Source organism: Furipterus horrens, unplaced genomic scaffold (assembly GCF_987537825.1).
Source record: "Furipterus horrens unplaced genomic scaffold, mFurHor1.1.pri manual_scaffold_13, whole genome shotgun sequence".
Taxonomy (NCBI): Eukaryota; Metazoa; Chordata; class Mammalia; order Chiroptera; family Furipteridae; genus Furipterus; species Furipterus horrens.
In genome coordinates, this window is record NW_028327183.1 from 31,069,157 (window position 1) to 31,087,834 (window position 18,678).

Sequence of the window (18,678 nt, forward strand, 5' to 3'; positions counted from 1 at the left end):
GTTAGTGGAGGAGCACAGGGAGCGAGTTACAGAAACGTTCTGCTTTCCCAAATTTTGTGTTCAGCAGATGTGCACGTCTCCAATCTCCAGACACCTGGCCTGGATGGTTCCTAGAGAAAACCCAGAGGCCCTGGGAGTAACCAAAGAGCAAGATGCTCCATTTCAGGGGCTGCCAGCAGGTGCCAGGATGGACCAGCTGTGTCTCCTATGTTATTTACCTAACAACAGCCCTGACCATGCCTGAAAAAACGGAAAGTCGTAGGGACCTCTATGGGGAAAAAGCACTAGGGTCCCCCCCCTAGTGCTTGGCAGTGCTCATGACAAAACTGCAGTCCTAGGCGTACTCAGACCTGCCCACCTCAAATGCATAGTACAGCTTTAGATGCCAGGGCACATTAAAGTCATACCACACATTTGGAAATGTTCAAAAGATACTTAGATCTACATAAGAATTACAACTAAACTATGAACAGCCATCATTCAGAACCATCTGAAATCTGAATGGAAGTCCTATAGGGATATATAGAAGAAGCCACATTGAAATTGGTAGAAGTGGAGGCACAGAATGGGCTGGTCTACAACCATGTGTGGTGAGTCAGCAGAGATATCCTGGCTGTGGAGGTCTCTTGAGTGAGGGGTCCTGGCCCCACACCGGGCCCTCTAGCCTAGGGTTCCAGTTCCAGGAAGAGGACCTCCTAACTTCTGGCTGTAAACACCAGCAGGATTGTGGATCTGTGACACAAAGGGCTTCTGGAGTCCCAGGAAGTTCCTCTTCAAGGGCCCACACACTTGGACTCACTCTCTCTGAGCTCCAGTGCTGGAGCAGCAGCTCAAAATGGTGACGGCTGGAGGGGTAGCTTTCTCCCAGACCTAAGTGCTGGCAGAGGTCATTGTTCCTTTGCTGAGCCCTTCCCCCAACAGTAGGCAGGTAGTGCCTGAGTGTTCATCAACCTGCCTCGTACTGCTCGTAGGCTCTGCCCCACCCAGCTTTCAGCTCACCCAAGCTGTTGCCAGTGGTTTTATACAATGGCCTGACTTGTCTTATACTGCAGACTTTCCAAAGCTCTCTCAAACAAGCAGCAAGCCCTGCCGTGCCCTATACCTCTTGCTAAGTGGCCCCAGGCTTGGCACTAGCAGTAGCCAACCTTGGTTCTCACAGCTTGGCCTCTCCTGGGCACCACTACAAGTAGCAGTCATCTGCAGATCACTTTGCAGCTCATGCTGGGAGGCCCCAGGCAGAACAATGACAGTGGCTGACCTTGGCCTGTACCTCCCAAGTGGCCTCAGAGCCATTGCACCTGGTGAACAGCTCCAGACCATGTTGAAGCACCACTCAACAACCTCTATAGGCGACGAATTCAAGAGATGGACTCAGCATGCACCAGAGCACCACAGAAGTGAGTCTTGCTCCATGGGGTGGACCTCTGCATAGCTGCTCCTTTGTGGTAGTAGCAGCCAGTCCTTGCAGATCAGCCTGGGTTAAATCCATCCCACAGATGTGCCAATGTCAGTCAAGGCTCAACTACAACAGGAGGGTGTACATAGCCCATGGGGGGTTGGGGTGCACACTTGAAATGCCCAGCTCTGGTAAACAGGGAGGCTGTGCCACTGCACCCTACAGGATGCCTACTAAGTTAGGCCATTGAGTCACAGCAGTTCTACCTACTACATAGAAACAAACACAGGGAGGTTGCCAAAATGAGACAAAGAAACATGTCCTAAATGACAGAATAAAACTCCAGTAAAAAAAACTTAATAGAATGGAGACAAGCAATCTTCTAGAGTTCAAAACACTGGTTATAAGGATGTTTAATGAACTCAGTGAGAACTTCAACGGCATAAGAAAGAACCACTCAGAAATGAAGGCTATACTAACTGAAATGAAGAATAATTTACAGGGAATCAACAGTAGAGTAAATGAAGCCAAGAATCAAATCAGTGATTTGGAATATAAGGAAGCAAAAAACACCCAATAAAAACAGCAAAAAGGAAAAAGAATTTTAAAATATTAGGATAATAATAAAGAGCCTCTGGGACAACTTCAAGTGTACCAATATTTGCATCACGAGGGAATGCTGGGAGAAGACAGCAAGAAATTGAAAAGAAAACGTATTTGAAAAAAATGACAGAAAAATCCTTAACCTGGTGAAAGAAATAGACATGCAAGTCCAGGAAGCCAAGAGAAACAAGATGAACCCAAAGAGACCCACACCAGGAAGCACAGAGAACCAAAATGAACCCAAAGAGGCCCACATTATACTTAAAATGCCAAAAATTAGACATAATTCCTATAACTCTTGTTAGCTGATTTCTCAACAGAAACTTTGCAAGCCAGAAGGGATTGGTACAAAATATCTGAAGGGATAAAAGCAAGGACCTACAAACAAGATTACTCAGTAAATCTATCATGTACAGTCAAAGGACAAAGGATAGATACAGAGTTTCCCAGACAAGAAAAAGCTAAAGGAGTTCATTATCACCAAACCAGTATTATATGAAATGTTAAAGGGTCTTATTCAAGAAGAAGATGAAAAATATGAATAAAATGGCAATAAATCATATCAACAGTTCAATCTAAAAAACAAAATGAAAAAGTGGAACAGAAACAGAGTCATAGCTACAGAGAACATTTTGATGACTGCCAGATGGGAAAGGGGTTTGAGGAATCGGTGAAAAAGGTGAAGAGGTTGAAAAGAACAAACTGATAGTTACACAATAGTCATAGGGATGTAAAGTACAGCATATTCAATATAGTCAACAATATTCTAAGAACTATGTATGGTGTCAGATTGGTACAAGATGTATCAGGATGATCACTTAGTAAGTTATATAATGTCTAATCACTGAGGGACACCTAACACTAATATAATATTTTATGTCAATAGTAATTGAAAAATAAAAAAAGATTTAAAATTTAAAAAAAAGATGCTTAGATCTATTAACAGCAACTTTAATTGTTATGAAACCTAGAGCTATAACATCTTTAAACCCCAAATCAAGAATTCAAATTTCTGTTCACAGCAAGGGCATTTTTTAAAAACCTGGAAAACTTGCTAGAAAACAGATTAAGACCAAGTATCCCTTTTGTGAAGTTGGGAAGAAGGCAGAAAGGATTGACTCTCCAGTTTGGAGATCAAGAATTACGATTTAGGACTTCCAGCCAAGATGGAGGCATAGGTAGACACGCCACGTCGCCCTCCACAACTAAAAAGGAATACAACTACTGCAAAACGGGAGACAACCAGAGTTCCATAAAATTGAGCTGCATGGCAGTCCAACAAAGATATAAAGAAAAAATACTCATCCAGACAGGTAGAAGGGGCGGAGCCAGGACAGAGAGGACACGGTGTGAAGGTGGCAGCAGTGGCTGTTGCAGTGGCTGTGGCCAGCTGGTGGAAAGCACAGTCAGACATTATAAAAGCTGAGAGGGACACCTGGGGAGCAATCCCAGCCCCAGACCAGACTGCACAGCTCACAGTCCCAGTGCCAGGGAAAATAAAGCCTCATTGCTTTTGACTGTGAAAACCAGCGGGAGTTGGGGCAGAGGAAGAAACTGCCAGTCTCTCAGCAGAGTCCATTTGCTTAGAGGCCCCCACAGTCCTAGAACATCCACAGACTCACCCACTCTGGGAACCATGGCCAGGGCAACAGCTAGAGAGGTGCCAGTCCCATACGGGAAGTGGGAGAAGTGCCTGCAAAAGGGTGAGTGCTGAGCAAGCAGCATTGTTCCCTCTCAGACCCCTCCCCCACATACAGCACCACAATGTGGTGAAACTGGTCACTCTGTACTGATGAATACCTAAGGCTTTGCCCCTAAAAATGTAACAGCTGCAACACTCTACCTAAGACACAGAGGAAAACACAGGAGCCTGTCAAGTTGAGGAGACAGAGAAGTATGGTCCAAAAGAGGGAACAGATCAAGGTTCCAGTGAGAGAACTAAGTGATGAGGAGATAGCCAACCTGACAGACGCAGATTTCAAAACATTGTTGATAAAGATGCTCACAGACTTGACAGATATGCTTGAGTACAACAAATACATAAGGGAAGACGTGAAGGCGAGGCTAAGTGAAATGAAAGAAAATCCACATGAAACCAATGGTGAAGGGAAGGAAACTGGGCTTCAAATTGATTTGCAACACAAGGAAGAAATAAACAGTCATCTAGTACAGAATGAAGAAACAAAAATGGAAAAAACCAAGGACGCTAAGTAACCTATGGGACAACTTTAAATGTGCCAACATCTGAATCATAGGAGCGTCAGAAGGAAAAGAGGAAGAGCAAGGAATTGAAAACTTAGGTTAAAAATTGAAGGAAAACACCCCAAGTCTGGCAAAGAAAATAAGACATACAAGTCCAGGAAGCACAGAGTCCCAAATAACCTAGACCCAAAGAGGACCACACCAGCACACATAATTAAAATGCCAAAGGTGAAAGATAAAGAGAGAATCTTAAAAGCAGCAAGAGAAAAGCAGAGAGTTACCTACAAAGGAGTTCCTCTAAGACTATCAGCTGATTTCTCAAAAGAAACTTTGCAGGCAAGATGGGACCGGGAAGAAGTATTCAAAGTGATGTAAAGCAAGGGCCTACAACCAAGATTACTCTGTCCAGCAAAGCTATCATTTAGGATGGAAGGTCAGGTAAAGTACTTTTGAGACAAGGTAAAGCTAAAGGAGTTCATCATCACCAGGCCATTATTATATGAGATGTTAAAGGGACTTATTTAAGAAAAAGATCAAAACTATGAACATTAAATTGACAACAAATTCACAACTATCAACAACAGAACCTAAAAACAAAACTAAAAATAAAAACAATAACTAAGCAAACCAGAATAGAATAGAATCATAGGTATGGGGATCATTTGGAGGGTTATCAGCTGGGAGGGGGGAGGGGGAGAAATGGGGAAATGGTGCAGGGACTAAGAAGCATAATTGGTTGGTACAAAATAGACAGGAGGAAGTTAAGAATAATATAGGAAAGGGTGAAGCCAAATAATTTATATGCATGACCCATGGACATGAACTAAGTGGGGTGGCATTGCTGGAGGGAAGTGGGGTACTGGGCAGAGGGTGGCAAAGGAAAAGAAACTGGGACAACTGTAACAGTATAATCAAAGATATACACATTTTAAAAAAACCTGTGATATATTTGAAAAGATACGTCCTTCATATTGAGACAAAGACCTCAAAACTAAAATTTTTTTTTCCATTTTTATTTTCAGTACATTAAATTTACTCATAAAAACATTCTAAAAATGTACAATTTTCCTTTTTAACAAAGTATAATAAAACATAAAAACCCCCAAAACAGAATACTTGACATTTACAATTCAAAATCAAATTAGCAGAATATTAAATATTTACAAAACTATATTTTTAAAAAATATTTATAAAGTTACATGCAATTTTGTAGAATTGACATAAAAGAATGGCTCAAAAATGGGAGACTTTTCCTTCATTCCTAAAAAGAAATATGTCCAATAGAAGCTATGAAGATTCTTGTGTACGAGGTCTTCAGTTTCAGTACCAAAGCCTTTGTCTTTGTGCATGTAAGAACTTATGCATGTGAGGGGCTTGTTACAAACCCAAGACGGAGAACCGGCACTCCCCTCCCTCCATTCATTAACGGTGTATGTAGTAACATTGACCTTTGGCCTCAACCAGCACAGTATGTAGTTTTGTGAATGTTGATTGAAAGATGTTTTCTTTCAGAACCTTGGGACTTTTCAATAATTGAGCCTCTTCAGAACCCATGGCTTTAAATGTCACCTGACTCATTCTTTGGGAGTCATCTGTACTTTGGAAAGGATGGCTGACAGAGTCAGGTTCCACAAGCCCATCCTCTGAGACGGGTGGTCAAGCTGAGCAGAGACATGGTTTCCCTTATAACCTTTAAGACTCTTCAACATGTAACGCCATCAGTTATCAGTATGTAAAACTAACAAGGTATCAAATAAACCACCATAAAAGCAGGAAGAGTGACAAAACGATAGGGAGTGAGGAGGGTAGGGTGCAACCCAGTTCCCGCTTGGCAAGTGCTCACTAGAAACACTGGAGTGAGTGGATGAGTGCAAGCCTCGGTCAGCCTGTGCTCCAACAGGAAACACGTTACAGCTGTGTGATGTTAGGCAAAGTTACTACCACTGCTACTGCGCCTCCATACATAATATGTAGTGTGAACTAACTATGTTAACTTCTTGTGATAAAGGACCTATAGAGTTCTAAATATAGTGAATTAAAGTACTCAACCTACTAACTACTATATTAACAAGCTGACTCCTGTAATCTTTTAGAGATTATAAATGATGCTGGTTTTTTTTTTAATACCCAATCACATATCTGCTTTTAAAAAATAAATTTGTCTACTTTTATTAGAAGTGCTAGCTCCCATTTCCTCAGTGGTCTTTAATAATTAGGAGTTTTAATGTTTATAAACGCTTTCCGATTTTCAGTATTACCATTAAATAAAAATCAGAAAATAAGGTGTAAAACTGAGTGTTTTGCTTTTAAAATAAAGATTAAATGTTGTTTCACCCCGACATTGTATTCTACTTTGATCTGTACATGCCTCTTTCCCCATTCTTGGAGATAAAAATGGGGTTAGAAACTTTAATATATGACAGACTACACAAAGCAAAGTGGCTGATGCCACACCTACCTGGTTGCCACAGCACTTGGAAACAGCCACGATTTCAGGAAAATGGCTAAGTAGTTGAAAGGATCAGTCTGATCTGTGTTTCTAACTGGTGAGGACATCTTCTGAGGAAATGCAAAATGCTCTTTTAAGTTTACTGACTTTGGTTGCTTTTGGAGAGAAATTCATCAGAGATAATGCTGCTAGCAAATATTCCCAAGTCCAAGTATGCGATTCACTTGGGAAGAGAGCTGACGGATCAGTAGCTTTGTGTCCTGTGTACTTCATATTTACATTTTACAATTGTCAACTTGGAATGACTTCATTGGAAATGTCACACCACATATGTACTTTCAAAGAAACCGGAAAATTTTCTAAGACCTTTGATGACTGGAACACCACCACACAATGTCTGAACTTATTTACCTCAATCTGAATGTCATACTTCAAGTCAAAGTTTTAATTTTTTGTTGTATTTAATGCTAACCTTTAATATTTATCAAAATAGTTATAAGGGCAACAACACACTTTCATTCCCCAATACTGACCATTAAAACAAAAAACTAAAATATGATTTTGTCTTTTGTTGTGAGACAGCTTTCAACAATTTTACTATGTTGAAATAGGATTTATTTAAAATACTTCTTTGTTTAAAAAACCAAAAAATTTAGAAGTTTGGCTTTCAGCACATATCCAGGCCACTGTAACGGGCCTTCAGAAATATTAAAATCGTAAACATCGATGAACACTCTAAGTCTTCCTTTAACATTATATGACAAGTTCCAGTCTAATATTCTTTAAGGCAAAGTTGTGTCAGTTCTCATTATTTTGACATTTTTTTAGTGTTTATAATTTTAGAGATCAATGTAACATTCCCCCCAAAAGCTGTTTTAAGTATCAGCACTGCTTAAAAACTGTATGTGATAATACTGTGTACCAGGAAGAGAGATTAGAATGGAGATCTGTCAATTCTGCATTGCATAGAAATAAAATTCTACTAAAATAAAACTCTAGAAAATTCTACTAAAAGCCTTTTTAAAAAATGTAACAACTTTCTACTTTAGTTTCCATGAAGCCAGGAAACTGATCTCAAAATTTGAAGCCTCACATTACGATGCCTCAAACTCTAAGGTATTCTTTTAATTTACATCAATTTTGCTTGAGGCTGATTGTCCCATTTTAAGAAAGGTCTGAATATTGTGATTTTTTTTAAAAAATAAATATTCATCTGGAAAATCCCTGGACAAGGCCTTACCAATCAATATTTTAATACTGAAGGTTTTAGCATTTAAAATAATGTTATTTGAGCATAAAATTCCCTTTACTCTTAAAAGATTTAAGTCTCTGAATTTCAGACCAAAAAGCTCTCAGGGCAATGGGGTGAGACTGAGAGTTGCGTGGTAAGGGCTATTTCCCACCTCAATAAAACTAGACTTCTGCAGGTCCTGGAGCTCTGTCCTGCTGGTGTGGTCTCTTTCAGAGCCTACCACTTTCTACTGTAGTCTTCCAGGTAATTTTTAACAGAACTAACTCTTAATATACAGCCTAATGTAAAATAAGTTGACAGGAGAAAATTTCAAATTTTTTGCTCATAAATTACAGGACTGTATTAATGTTGAAATGTATGTCTGAAGTGTGAATCTGTTAGTGTAAGCCTTGGGGTCTCTGGGAAGTCTGTGTGAGATTAAAAAACTTGCAAACTTTGCTAAGGACAGATTGCATCTGTCAGAGCCAACTCACAAAGGGCCATGCTGTCACTGTGTCTGCAAGTTTCTTCATGGTGGAAGATGACAGGACTGAAAGCTCTGGAAGGGCCAGTAAAGAACATATTCTCAAAGCTTTGACAACTAGGGATTCTCTGGGACTTGGACCCTCAGAAATTAGTTGTTGTAACTATCTCTACTTAATAATATACTTTAAACTTACTTGCAAAAAACAAAATTAAAAACCTGAAACTGCTACAAAGTGTTCTAAGGAGGGAAATACTAAAATCTGCTGTGTACTAAGTCACATTGGCCTGCTGGTGCCAACTCTGTAAAGACAGATCCTCTGAATGTTTTGCACTGACTGGTCTCAGGGAGTGAGTCTCCCAGAGCTGCACAAATTGACATCAGTTTACATTCTTCTGTAGTGCAATCCTTAAAAAGCCCAGAAATTAGTGCCTAACCACTTTAGGAACAAAACAAAACAGAACAAAACAAAACAAAACAAAGGTGACATTTTCCCTCACCCAGGGGTGTCAACAGTCCGACTGGTGGAACTCCACCTGGAGAACTCCAACCTTCAGCTCTCACTTCCGATCTCGCGTAGCTGCCCTGGAATTACGTGGGAGCCTAGAAGGACCAGTTACAGCAATGCTCTTCCAGAGACGGCAGGTCTCTGCATTGCAACCAAGGGTGGAGGTGGCCAATTTCACCCACTGTGGAGATACCCACTAGGCAAGTCCTGACATCGAGCTCCAATCTAAAATTTTGGCAATAAAACTGAGTTTGATGCACTCCTATGCTAGGTTTTCTATCCAGTCTAATAAAGTAAAGCACCTTTGGATTAAAAATATTAAGCTCAACAGCAACTAGACTTCTCAGTTTTGTATTTAATTTTCCTTATGTCTCCATGGCTTAATAGTGTTCTGTTGCCAGAGAAAAATATCAATCTGTGGAGTCCAGACTTTCTGCTGGAGGGGCATATTTCAACCTAAAAGTACCTAGAGAGAGGGAAAAAAAGAGATCAAATTTGAATCACTGTAGAATTACCACAAACAACTGATCTGTCCAAAGTTATTTCCAGAGTCACTGGTCAAGATTTAGGTGCTGGTAATCTAGACCACCTGTTGCTAACGACTGCCAGCCCCCCTCTCCCACCCAAAAACTGGATGCTATTTTACTATTTTATACAATCAGACAAGAGGTGAAATAACTGAAGAGTTACCAATCCATTCCTTTATTCTTTTAGCAGCTCTTTTTCTGATTCCGACAGCACGTAGATGGTGGGCTGTCCAGCATGCATCCACCCAGGGACAAGGGCCATGTGCTCTGTCTGGGCTTGCTGCTTCAGGAGATGCAGCACCATCTCTATCAACAGGGGTGGTCACAGCCCACAGCTGCCCGCACCTGCCACCAGACCTACCGAGTCTGAGTTATTTGTCTTTAAAGCTCTCCAGTTGACTACGATACACAGGCAGGTCTGGCAAGCACAGGTCTAAAGCAACCCTCACACCTATAGAGATCAAGTGACTTTTCAAGGCTGCACAGTGAACAGTCACAGAGCTGGGACCAATGTTCCCAATGCCCAGTTTAATGACCTTTCCAAAATGAACAGCAAGAACAAACCCATTGTAATAAATACATCAGACATACATGTGAATTTGACTAAAGAAAACAAAAGAGCGAGTGGGAGAAGGGCGGGGGGAGAAGATGGCAGTGCAGTATGAGCGCTTCCACACGCTCACGTACACACAACTGCAGCCATGGGTACCCTGGGGTGGGGACAACAGAAGTGGGGACACTGACTTCCATCCACAGCGTTTCAATTTAGGTGCTACACCCTAGGCTTTCGGATAAAGGTTGGGGATGACATTAAATCACTCATACTTGCTCCCCAGTCACAAGGGAAGAAATAATATACCAAGGAGCCATCAGGCCAGAAACCTTCTCCACAGCCAGCTCATCACGTTCTAGAAAAGGAGCAGGCTGAAATCATGAGAAGACAGTCTTAGAAACAAAGTAACCCTCCTTTTGGGAGCTTCACAGCCTACCAAGAATTTCATGCTTTTTCAAAGAGCATTTGAAAATTATTTTGCTTTTAAAAAAAGTTTCCTATTATTTTCATGAACAATAACCTTCGACTGCACCTCTGGGCAGCGCTGCACTGCTAACCAGTGTAGCCAGTTTGCCTCCGGAGCTTCGACGGCTGCGGTCTGCCTTTACCTTGCCGATTGAAGTCCATGGACGGCTGCTTGCAGTCCTGAGCACGGTGACCGGTGGCCCCACAGTTGTAACATGAGAGATTGCCGCTCTTTTTGTGACTGGAACCATTGCTACTGCCCACCAAGCCCTGGGCCTGGTACACACCGGCTGCCCCAGCCATGAAGCTCTGCATGGGAGGGACGGTGAACGTGGACTGGCCACCCAGCACAGGCTCGGCAGGCACGCTACTGCCATAGGGCGGGGGCATGACTGGGAAGGCGCTGCTGCCATACTGCTGGGTGCCCACGTAGCCACTGCCGCACACGGGGCTGAAGGGCAGGAAGGGGAAGGGGAAGACTGACGGCCCCGAGAACGGGTGCTGGAAATAGTTGGCATAGCTGACGGTCAGGCCGCCAGATCCGCAGCTCCCGCTGCATCCACAGGACGTGCACACGACGCAGCCAGGTGGCGGGCCGGGTGAGGGTTGCTGGGGTGCTGGTGGCTGCTGATGGTGGTGGTGGTGGTGGTGGTTCTGAGCAGAGGCAGGAATGTTCCCAGGGGAGCCGCTGCCACTGCTGCTGCTGCTGCTGCTGCTGCTGCTGTAGAAACTGCTTTCAGGGACTGAGGAGAGCGCAGGGCTAGAGCTGGGGGCAGGGCAGCTGGGCACAGTTGCCATGTTTGGGAAGGATGGGGCAGCGTGGCTACTGGAGGAGGCAGTGTTGCTGTTTGCACAGAAGCTGCCCTGCAGGGGGCCCACAGGCACACTGCTCATTGCAGAGAAGGCAGCTTTGGTGTTGGCTGTGTACAGAGCAGTCCGCGGGTTTATTATTGCAGGGGGCACACTAATCTGCACGTTATTAGAACAGGAAGTTTGCCCAGAAATGGCAGAATCCGCAGGGACAGATGAAGACACCAGAAGTTTCATGGGTGGCCGGGCCACGTGGAAGACCGTGCTGGATGTCCCCATGGCAGCAGTGCTCGTCTCCACCACCAGGGCCGGCTGCTGGGTTGGCTTTATCACCCTGTCCAGTGCAGATGCATGGACGACTTTGGTGCGAGGACCAAAGGACACAGTGGGTGCCACGGAGCTGCTCTCAGTAAGACCAGAGAGGACCTGTATGGGCTGATGTGGGGCAGACGTGGGTAACACGTCCATCATGGCATTGCCAAAGCTCTTGTCCACTTTGATGCTGCTTCTTGGTCCAGAGACTTTATTCCTTTCTTCTAGAGATAGCAGCGAGTGCACAGAAGACGAGAGGAGCTTCATGTCTGCGCCGCCCCTTTCTGATTTGTGCACAGAGTTCAGCATTCGAATGGGTGCGATGTGTGAGGCTGCAGTCATCATCTGAGGAGGCAGGGTGTGGAGGCCTGACGGATTGGAACCTGCTTCATTCTGCACAGGGAGAACCTGGGCCGTGGGTCTGGCGGATGTTGAACTGAAATGGTTCAGTAGCATGACAGGCTTCTCCTTCTCAGAGCCCTCCAAGTGCATCTCCACACCTAGAGACGGAAACAGAGGTTAGCACAGTCTCAGAGGCCAGGGCACAGGCAGTGCAGTGCTGGCCAGGCTGGGTATCCTTACGTCTGTCATTCTCCTCGGCACTGTCTGAGCTCTCTTCCCGGGCCTGCACCCCCATCGGGCTGGGCGAAGAGCTGGAGCACTCTGAGGAGCTGCCTTCCCGAGCCGTCTGGTGAGGCGTCTGCTCCACTTCCACCCGCAGCGCTGCACAGAAGGGACAGTGATAGTCTGAAGGCAGTACCCAAGTCCACATGCTACAGGACTCAGACAGGGACCTCTCCTCGCCCACCTCAGTGCAAATCTATCACACAATGATTTCTTTACACCAGCCCCACGAAGGCAGTATGATTATTCCCCATATTCCAACAGGGCTCTGACATTCTCAGAGAACCAACTGCCCAAGGTCACACAGCTGGTTATGTAGCAGATACAAACCCAGCAACGCCCTCAGCCAGATGCACCAGTGCCTCCCTACTCAAAACACTAGGGAATGAGGAAAAAGGTTTCCAAAAGGAGTCATCCACAAACACTCCATTTCATGAAGCTGAGGGATATCAAGACCTTTTTAGTGAAATAACCACTTAAAAGATACACTGGCATTTTTTCCTTCCTCGTTTACTGTTACTCTTAATATTATATTATATACAGAAAACAACAGAGCATCTTATATGGGGGTCTTCAACCTTTTTCTGAGGAGAGAGAGAGGCAGGAGGAGGGGGATGGGGGGATGCTGGCTGAAAAATCAGATCACTGGAACTTCAAGTCCCCACAGCAGGAAGGCTAGTGGTTAGGCATTAAAGAGAATTTCCAAATGGATTTGCTGGGCAGTGACCTAAATATGACCTCTGTGCCCCGTCTGGGGAAAGAGATATGTTTTTATCTATTCATCATCGTAGTTTATGTATTTAATTCTTTTGCCCAGAAAACTTCAGGTGAGCCACCAGTCTCCAGCTTCTAAGCCAAATGACCCTTCTAATTTTCTGCGGTAGAGACTACAAAAGCTAAAATAATGACCAGTAATTGTAAATACTAAAAAGTGTATATAGCGAAGGACTGAAGTCTGTGTGTCCAGGCTGAGCCAGCGCTCGCGCACCTGCAGTGTGGGTGCTCCGCACGTTCTGCACAGGCCCCACGTGACTGGTGGGGGGCACGCGGGCCACTCCGCTGCTGGTGACAGTGGGTGGGGCTGAGGGGTTTATGCACCGTTTCTCTGACTTCTCCCTGTGCAATAAGAAAGCATGCAAACAGGTGAAAAACCTCATGTGTCAGTAACTCTGCTTATGTACATCTATTCCACACAGAGGTGACTTTCATCACCAACATCTCCAGGTGGAAAATGACACATTCTCACTTGTCAGGTTCACTGCAAAGAGCCTTACCTAGCAAACCAAAGCCACATTTACAGAGCTGGAAAAGCATTAAGGTTCGATAAGCTATCAAAACTAATACTATCACTGACAGGTAAAAAAATTCCAAGTCCTAGCATCTCTTTGTTCAGCATATCAGAAACTAAAATGAGCAGATAGCCCTGGCCAGTGTGGCTCAGTGCATGCGCGCTGGCCTGCAAACCGAAAGGTCGCTGGTTCAATTTCCAGTCAGGGCACATGCCTGCGTTGCAGGCCAGGTCCCCAGTTGGGGGGAGTATGAGAGGCAACTGACCAATGTAGCTCTCGTACATCGATGTTTCTCTCCCTCTCTTTCTCCTCCCTTAGCCTTTCTCTAAAATTAAGTAAATAAAATCTAAAAAATAAAATAAAATAAAATAAGCAGTTATTTTACAAACAACTTTACACTTACTTCTCCAGCTCCAGTTGAGTCTTGAGTTTTTTCTTTGCTCCCATGGTGAGGGATTCAAATTTATTTAGATCTTCTTCAGTAAGGCTCAGAAACTTCCATAGAAGAAACAAATTACAAAGTTACTGAGAATCAATTACGATTCTAAAAACGAAGAACTTTGATTCTACCTCTAGAATATGTAAACAGATTAAACTTAACAAGATAATAAAAGACTTGGGACACTAAAACATTTACTTGCTAAATGTTTTGGTATTCACAGTTCAAAATACAAGACGCTCACTTTGCATCTAAGGGGCACAGGTGCCTCACAACAGCTTGGTGAAGACAGGGTCCCCTGGAAGGTCCATGCTGTATGGGTGGGTGATGAGAGATGCAGTTTGTGGAAATGCCACCCTTCCTCCCTGGGACATCCCCTCAAAGGCAAGCATTTATCCTCTCACAGACAAGAGGACAGTTCCTTGTAATGGCTTTTTTTCTTGGAATCTGGGACAACAGCAACTTTGCCGGGCATCAAGTGATCCAGAAGAGTAGAGGCCATCAGAACTAACCCGGCCTTACACTAAGCAAACAAATGATACTGTGGTCTCAGCAGCCCATGACATGATTTGCGACTGTAGCCATTTTACCTGATACAATAGTCAAATTTTTAAAACTGATCATCACAAAGGTTAGTAAAACCTCTTGTTTTTAAGATCTATGAATCCTAAACCGAGACTATTACAAATATACTTAAAATTTGTTTATTAGTAAGTAACAGCTGGATTTCTAAGTTCAATTGCAGAGTTTTGGACAAATGAAATTTGTACTTAGATAAAAGTCACAAAGTGATTTTAACCAACAGGGGGAGCTCAGAGTTCAAACACCACATACAGGTCTAATTTGGTTTTATTAGTGATACCAAAACTTAAGAAATTTCAGAATTTAACAGTGAAAAAATGCTCCTAATCAGAAATTTCTGTAAAAAATAGTTTTTATGAAGGACTGCTTTAAAGCCCTGAAATTCATCTATTCCTTTAGTTATATGGCCCAAATCAAGCCAGGTCATCAGAAAGCCACTTACTGAGACCAATGTATTTGGGCCCCTCCTAGAACTGGCCCCCCTGAGATGGGCCTCAGCACAGGCACAGGCCCACACCGAAGGACATCCATCTAAGACGGGGCTGAGGGGTATGGGCACTACAATTCACTATTTCTACCCACTGCGGGACTGATGGAGACATCACATCCTTCACATCACACAGAATACCTAAGTTGTAAAGACCCCAAACTACCTAAGAAAGCTGTTTGTTTACAACCAATCCTGTTCCATTTTTGCTTCAGCTTCAGGCAGCCTTCAAATTCCATCCACTGCCAGCCTCCAGCAAGCATGCAGGACTTAGGGCATGCATCCATAGGTGTTAAGTCAGGCACTGTCATTCCCATGTGATGTACAGTTTAGAAATCCAACTCAATTCCTCTTGGAATTAGGTCAGAAGAAAGACGGGTTACCTGAGGAAACAAGCAAATTCTACACTGCCTGCTTAGTAGCCAACATACCTTCTCCATTGTGAGCTGTTTAAAGACGGGGTAGTACTTGTGCAAACGCAGTTTTCGCAGCCAATCTAAAATCCCATTTTGCTCCTGGGTCTGAGGAGCCTGCAGACTGGAAGGCATTAAGATGGCGGGCGAGGTGTCCATCTGGGTCCGGTAGGTGAGTGCTGAGCCCCCGCCCCCAGCGTGGGAGCAGTGGGGCAAGGCTGCCGCACCAGCTGAGTGCTGCATGTGGTGCTGGGTGCCACTCTGAGAGGACGGGATGCCGGCCACTCCACACACAGGCCTGCGAAGACAGTAGACAGGTGGTTTCAAAAGAGGGCAATCTCCACTGAAGGTCACTATTGAGAGGTACACACCAGCCAGTTTCTACATCCTAGACTGCACCTGTGGTCACATCCACTGCTCACTTCAGCCTGTTCTGCCACTTTCCTACCCCACCCCACCCCACCCCCATGCTGTAGTTTGAGGTCTGCAGGTACATATGTGTACATGTGCATGCATACATATTTGTATGCTGTGCCTGAAACACGTATGAATGTGTACACGTGTTTCTATGCAGTGCTTAAGACTACGTGTATCTGTGTATACATGTATATGTGCGTACATGTGTGTGTCACGACCAGACTTCTGGCTGAGCTGCCTAGTTTCTTTCTGTTACTTGTATCACAGAATGATACTCATAATCACAAATTAAAATTGACTCCTAAATCTTTAATATTCAATTTTTTTACAAAAGTAAATCCTAGAAGCTGAAGGAACACAAAGTATCTCCTTTCTTTCCTCGCCCCTTCCACCCTAAACTGTAATTCTATGTGCCAGCTAAGTGGTGTGCAGTAGAGATGAAAGCGCTTTCAGAGACCTCATTAATGGCCTTGCTCTTCACACAACTGAGCATGCATGCATGCTCTGTGTGAGTTAGCCCATTAGAACGTCAGCTCTCAGAGAGGCAGGCAGCCTGCTTGTCACTGAGCGCTCCCACAGTTGCTGTCAGGCCTCAGGAGAACAGAGGACCCCTAGAGCAGCACTGTGGCATCATGGGCATACTCACCTGCTGGGAGCGTGTAAAAATGAAGATTCTCAGAAACCTGGTTCCCTAGAGTGTACAGGGCCCAGAAACTGGCATTCGCAATAGGGGTCTTTGGGAATTCAAATTCCAGTGACTCAGAGAACCCTTTCCTTCTTTCCCTTCCTACCTCTCTTTCAGAAATCTTAAATTGGATTATCGCTCTACAATTCCTCTCTCAACATTATTCAAGACAAAGATCAAGAATGACTTAACTCTAGAAACAGTTATTTACACACAACCAAAAGCAACGTTATTTGAAAGGTGTTGGTTACGAGGTAGAAGTCTCACCTTCCAGACACACCCATCATGGTGCCGACTTTAGAAAGGGAAAGGTTGCCAGGACCTGTGATTAAAATAGATGTCATCAAATTTACAGACAATAAAAATGTTCTTATTTTTACTTAATATTACATTTTACAAACTCACTTGGACTTTGAAGCTGTTGGGTGGGAGATGAAGTGCTGAAAAATTTCTTAACATGGTCATTTTTCAGTACATGAGAAGGTAATGAAGCCAAATACCTAAAAATTAAACAAAGGGATTTATCTGCATTAAAATATTACTAAAATGCCCTGGCTGGTGTGGCTCAGTGGATTAAACATCAGTTTGCGAATCAAAGGGTCACCAGTTCGGTTCTCACTCAGGGCACATGCCTGGGGTGTGGTCCAGGTCCCCAGTTGGGGGGGGGGGGGCATGTGAGAGGCAACCACACATTGATGTTTTGCTCCCCCTCTTTTTCCCTCCCTTCCCCTCTTTTTAAAAATAAATAAATAAAATCTTAAAAAATATATTACTAAAAACCGACAGGGAAAGATATTTAAAATTTCAATTAAGAGAAGTATATATTAGGTAAAAGTGAACAGAAGTACTTTAATGTATATTCATCCTGATTTAACTAAATTTAATCTTTATTATGACTGTGTTACACTGTATGAATACAGCCTTTGGGGGTCCACAATATGGTCCGTGAGCCATAATGTGAACGCGATCAGTGCTATCACAATCACTAGGAGCTTGCAGCCACTGTGTGACAACTGCATCTCAGGCGCTAAGATGCTGGTGTCCATTCTGGAGCCCAAGCAGCAGGCCTCCTCCTTCCTGCACATTTATAAACCCACTATGCCAGGAGAGTATCCAGGGTCCAGAGATACCTGGCCTAGGAGACTTTTTATTAGGCTCTGGATCAATCTTAACTTTCAAGAATAGGGCAGAAATAGTAATCAGATGTAATTTTATAAGACTGTCAAAAGTACATGAAATAGTAGCGTATACTTTGATTTTTTTATTCACTGAGTTTAGAGAAAGTAAAAGAGATTTATCGTTCTACTTATTTCTTTTAAATGTACTCTTCATTGTATTTTTTCCATCGCCATTTAGTCAGTCCCCTTATACCCCGACCCCAGCAATGACCACACTGGTGTCTGTGTCCATGAGTCCTTTTTCCTTTTCGCTCCATCCTTCCACCCTCTACCTCTCCCCACCCACTAGCTGTCACCTGCTCTCCGTCTGTGAGTCTATCTGCATTGTTCCACTTATTTATGCATTCACTGGTTGCTTCTTGTGTGTGCCCTGATCGGGAGATCAAACCTGCAACCCTGGTGTGTTGGGATGACACTCTAACCAACTGAGCTACCTGGCCAGAGCAAGTAGCATGTACTTTGAAATTCCTTTGCTCTTATCCTCAACTGTCTATAACTGATGAAAATCCCTAGAAATCAAAGTAGATACACAAACCACCAAGAGCTCCTTGGATGACCAGGCAGCTTGTCTCTGGATCTGCCTGGCCCTACCCACACTGCACATGGCCATTGGTCACCACTGTGCCACCAACAGGACTGCTCCCTATGGCTCTGGAGTGGGGTGAAGAGCATTACCTCAGGTCCGCTTCCAGATCTATGTGGTTTCGCTCTACATAAAATGAATCTGGGCCAGCTAAGCAAGGAATGAATTTCTCCAAATTTTCTTCAGGGTATAGCTGAGATAACTGAAAGAAATGAAAAAGCACAGGAAGTATGTCAAAATTCATTTTATAAAACCAGAACTCTTCCATGTAAGAAAAACTTGGACAAGTGTTGGATGGTGACATCTGCTGGTATGATACGAAGTACCATTCTATTAGCTACTTTGGGGTTCGACTTCCATTTAGGATGTGAAAAGCCACAAAAGAACATAACAGTCCCATCACAACATCAAGAAATAGCTTAATATTCTACACAATCATAC

General features: G+C 43.6%; 1 protein-coding gene across 1 annotated transcript in view; it reads right to left on the reverse strand.

The window, feature by feature from the left end:
- Positions 1–5,215: 5,215 nt before the first annotated feature.
- Positions 5,216–18,678, reverse strand: part of ZCCHC14 (zinc finger CCHC-type containing 14) — a 58,405-nt gene continuing 44,942 nt past the window's right edge. Inside the window, exons 5-14 of the mRNA XM_090260122.1 lie at positions 18,330–18,439; positions 16,882–16,976; positions 16,744–16,798; positions 15,393–15,672; positions 13,857–13,948; positions 13,153–13,280; positions 12,123–12,263; positions 10,562–12,040; positions 8,866–9,339; positions 5,216–6,760 (exon numbers count right to left, since the gene is read on the reverse strand). Coding sequence (XP_090116248.1) covers positions 9,284–9,339; positions 10,562–12,040; positions 12,123–12,263; positions 13,153–13,280; positions 13,857–13,948; positions 15,393–15,672; positions 16,744–16,798; positions 16,882–16,976; positions 18,330–18,439 — 2,436 coding nt within the window. The 3' untranslated portion in view covers positions 5,216–6,760; positions 8,866–9,283. The remainder of the gene's footprint in view (positions 6,761–8,865; positions 9,340–10,561; positions 12,041–12,122; positions 12,264–13,152; positions 13,281–13,856; positions 13,949–15,392; positions 15,673–16,743; positions 16,799–16,881; positions 16,977–18,329; positions 18,440–18,678) is intronic.